General features: G+C 43.1%; 1 protein-coding gene across 1 annotated transcript in view; it reads right to left on the bottom strand.

Annotated features, from left to right (window-relative positions):
* Window positions 1-2,528: 2,528 nt before the first annotated feature.
* The window catches only part of LOC101853833 (FAD-linked sulfhydryl oxidase ALR), a 5,849-nt gene continuing 4,820 nt past the window's right edge, over window positions 2,529-3,557 (bottom strand). The window contains exon 5 of the mRNA XM_005112510.3: window positions 2,529-3,103. Coding sequence (XP_005112567.1) covers window positions 3,056-3,103 — 48 coding nt within the window. The 3' untranslated portion in view covers window positions 2,529-3,055. The remainder of the gene's footprint in view (window positions 3,104-3,557) is intronic.

Below are 3,557 nucleotides of genomic sequence, written 5' to 3'. Positions count from 1 at the left end.
CTGTGTTGTTTTCTTCTGATACGTGTTGTTGCGTTCTGCGTGTCGCACCCACACGGAGCCACTCAGCAAATATATCCATAGGAAGATGTGACTTTTTGAGAACGATCCAGACTTTTTTTTCCTAACTGTATGGTATCTCCGATGAGCAAAGACCAACAACAATGCTGCAGACACATTTCCAACCACCACACACCAGACAGACACACAATTTACTGTGTTGTTTTCTTCTGATACGTGTTGTTGCGTTCTGCGTGTCGCACCCACACGGAGCCACTCAGCAAATATATCCATAGGAAGATGTGACTTTTTGAGAACGATCCAGACTTTTTTTTCCTAACTGTATGGTATCTCCGATGAGCAAAGACCAACAACAATGCTGCAGACACATTTCCAACCACCACACACCAGACAGACACACAATTTACTGTGTTGTTTTCTTCTGATACGTGTTGTTGCGTTCTGCGTGTCGCATCCACACGGAGCCTCCCAGCAAATATATCCACAGGAAGATTTGACTTTTTGAGAACGTTCCAGACACATAACTGTATGTCCAATCAGTTGAGACCAACAACAATGCTGCAGGAATATTTCATTTCCAATCATCACACACCAGTCAGAAACACAATTTAAAGCCTACATTTCTTTTTATGCATGCTGACCCCGCGATCAGAGTGACGTGCAGAGATACATCACCTCACTCACAAGCCAACATTCACTTCCAAACACACTGGGAGGAGTGCTCTGATGGATAAGTGAACACGTGGGCCTATAACAGGGTGGGAGCAATAATGGGCCTGTTCTCAGTGACGCTGGGAATAGTTTCTAGGCCTGTTTCTGGGCCTATCCCCACGGACTCTCTCAACGGCATTGAACATTTTAAGTTAGTACGAAATTTTGAATTTTGCCCGGGTGGCGGCTGAAACCTACTCATAGATTTTAGACCACCAAGGGGTCTTTAACGTGCACAACTTGCACACGGGACCTCCGAGACTTTTCTCCCTTGTCCAAGAGGGCTAGGTGTAGGTCTTTCCTACCAGAAGATCAAAGGTGTGGCTGAAAGACAGCAGTAAGGAGGAGAAAAGGAGTAGCAGTAGAAAGGCTGCAGAAAGAGTCAGGAGCCCAGAGGAGGGGGCAAAGGAGGTGAGGGCAGAAAGTGGAGACGAAAACAGACGACAGAACATTGCTAAAGAATAGGACAGGAGGTGAAAGGAGACAGGAGGTGAAAGGACAGTTTACAGAAGAAAATTTTTCCGTAGCTACCCGGAGATTCCCCAATGTGACCGCATCACTTGACCTTCTCAACTGCTTCAAGGTTCCATGATGGCATCGGGACTCCTCAACAGTCTCGTTACACATGGTTTGAAATCAAACTGTATCAACTGGCAATCGCAAACCGGATGCCAAGCAATGTTTCAACAGTCAGAGTGTGCCAGGAACCCAAACCAAACTGGCAGTGACAATGAACACGCCGTTCAGAGACAAAAATGAATCAAGAGGCCGCATAAGTAGTGCCTCAACTCTACGTGAACTGTGAAAAAAATAAAATCAAAGTTTTGTGTCGGGAAGATATACATTTGTGAGACATGCTGACAAAACGGGTAACTTCTGACAATCCATGAATGGAGGTGTAGTCTGACAATCCATGAAAGGAGGTGTAGTCTGACAATCCATGAATGGAGGTGTAGTCTGATAATCCATGAATGGAGGTGTAGTCTGACAATCCATGAATGGAGGTGTAGTCTGACAATTGACACATCAGATTTGTAGATTTTCAACTGATGTTGTTGTTCTTCGGGTGAAACTTGTGTCTTTCATCTCTCCATATTGTTCACAAAAATCAGCCAAAACCGACCCTTCTCTTCAGTCTGCAGTTTTAGGGCAAATTTTGGGAACTTCCCCCATTTTTCCAACACCTCCTCCCTTTAAAGAATAAAATAATGAACCCCCCCCCCCCCCCCCCCCCCCAGAGAGAGGAAGAAAAATGACCAAAAGGATCAGAACAATAAGGGGGAACAACCCATTGCCATTACGGTTATTCTTCTCACTTTCAATCACAACTTTACTTTCCTTGTGCGAGTTTTTCTCAGCAGGGAAAAAATCCCAGTGGTCTCTTGTCCATGGTAAAAGTTAGCAAAAACCTCTGATCTGAGAGATTCAACTTTTTAAAAGAAATCTGAAAGTTTCTTTTCTTACAGATATGAAATACCTTTAGGTCAAGCTTCTTTCAACTCAAAGTTATAACTGAAAAGTTGACGAAAGTTTCATGGTAACATAACAGTAGAATATTGTAACATAATCGTAGAATATTGTAACATAACAGCCATCGATGCATGGGAAAAACTTTCCACAGAACGAACGTTGGTTGAAAAAAAGACGGCAAATCCAGAAATTGTCAAGTTCACACAAAAGAAACACACTTTTCATCCGCTCTCATCCATACTCATGGCCACAATAATCAATAATCCAAATTTCAATACCACTTCAACTTCAGAAAAGTAACCAAAAAAAGGGAGAAAAATGGCAGTATATCAGGTCAGAATCATTATATATTCTTCATAAACGTCATCACAGATATTGCAAGAACACACAAGCAGTATCATTCAACACATCCACCAGACACCTGAATCTCTTCTCAAAACTAAAGTCCTGGGATAATGGGCAGTCAGGAGCATTCTCAGACCAAAAAAAACACAAAAAAAGGAAAACAATAAAAAAGGCTGTTCACACATTCAATCACATTCTTTTCACACTGTATCTGCCTTGCACGGCAAAAAAATTGCAGCCATATCACGAGTCATCATAAACACAATCAATGCATGTCAATCTCTCAGGGAAACAAGGGACCCCCCCCTTCCCCCTACTCCCCCCAAAAAACCAAACCAACAAACCCCAAAACAAATACAATACGTGGGTCAAAGACAACTGGGTGCTTGTTAAACAAGTCGACACGGGGCTATCCATCACAACACGGGGCTATCCATCACGACACAGGGCTATCCATCCCCGCGGGGCTGTCCGCCGCTATCCATCGAGAGTTCACGGGGAGCAGGAAGTGTCAGTCACAACTCTTGTCCTCCCAGCCGTCTCGCCAGCGCTCCAGCACCTGTCAGCAACATCACAACAACAACATCAGCATTAGCCAACTCCTTTTGCACAATAAACTGATAGTAAATTAATAGCCACAGAGAAGAGACCCCACCATCACACAATACACACTGGCAAGTTTTTAACGCCATGCTACTGCTCTTGGCAAACACCCCCCCACCCCACCATAATTTGAAGCTCAAGACACAAACATAATATTAGAATAAAATCAAATTTAAAAAATCAAACCACGAAGTTAGTAAAGTTTATTTGCTGTTGTATAAAAGTGAAACTTTGCTAGACATAAAAAAAGGTAATGCTTAAGGCCGGTCCATCGCCGTTGGTATATTTTCATTTGAAAAATATGGAGGGACCTGTGATCAACAGACGGACACAATTTAAAAAGAAGGATGGAAAGAAGTCAACCATACACCTAACAGATAGTGCAGTGTGAGATCTACTGCAACTTCCCC

Source organism: Aplysia californica, unplaced genomic scaffold (assembly GCF_000002075.1).
Source record: "Aplysia californica isolate F4 #8 unplaced genomic scaffold, AplCal3.0 scaffold01298, whole genome shotgun sequence".
In the NCBI taxonomy this organism is placed as follows: domain Eukaryota; kingdom Metazoa; phylum Mollusca; class Gastropoda; order Aplysiida; family Aplysiidae; genus Aplysia; species Aplysia californica.
Note: the sequence above shows the minus strand (reverse complement) of the source record. Positions and strands in the feature narration are given on the sequence as shown.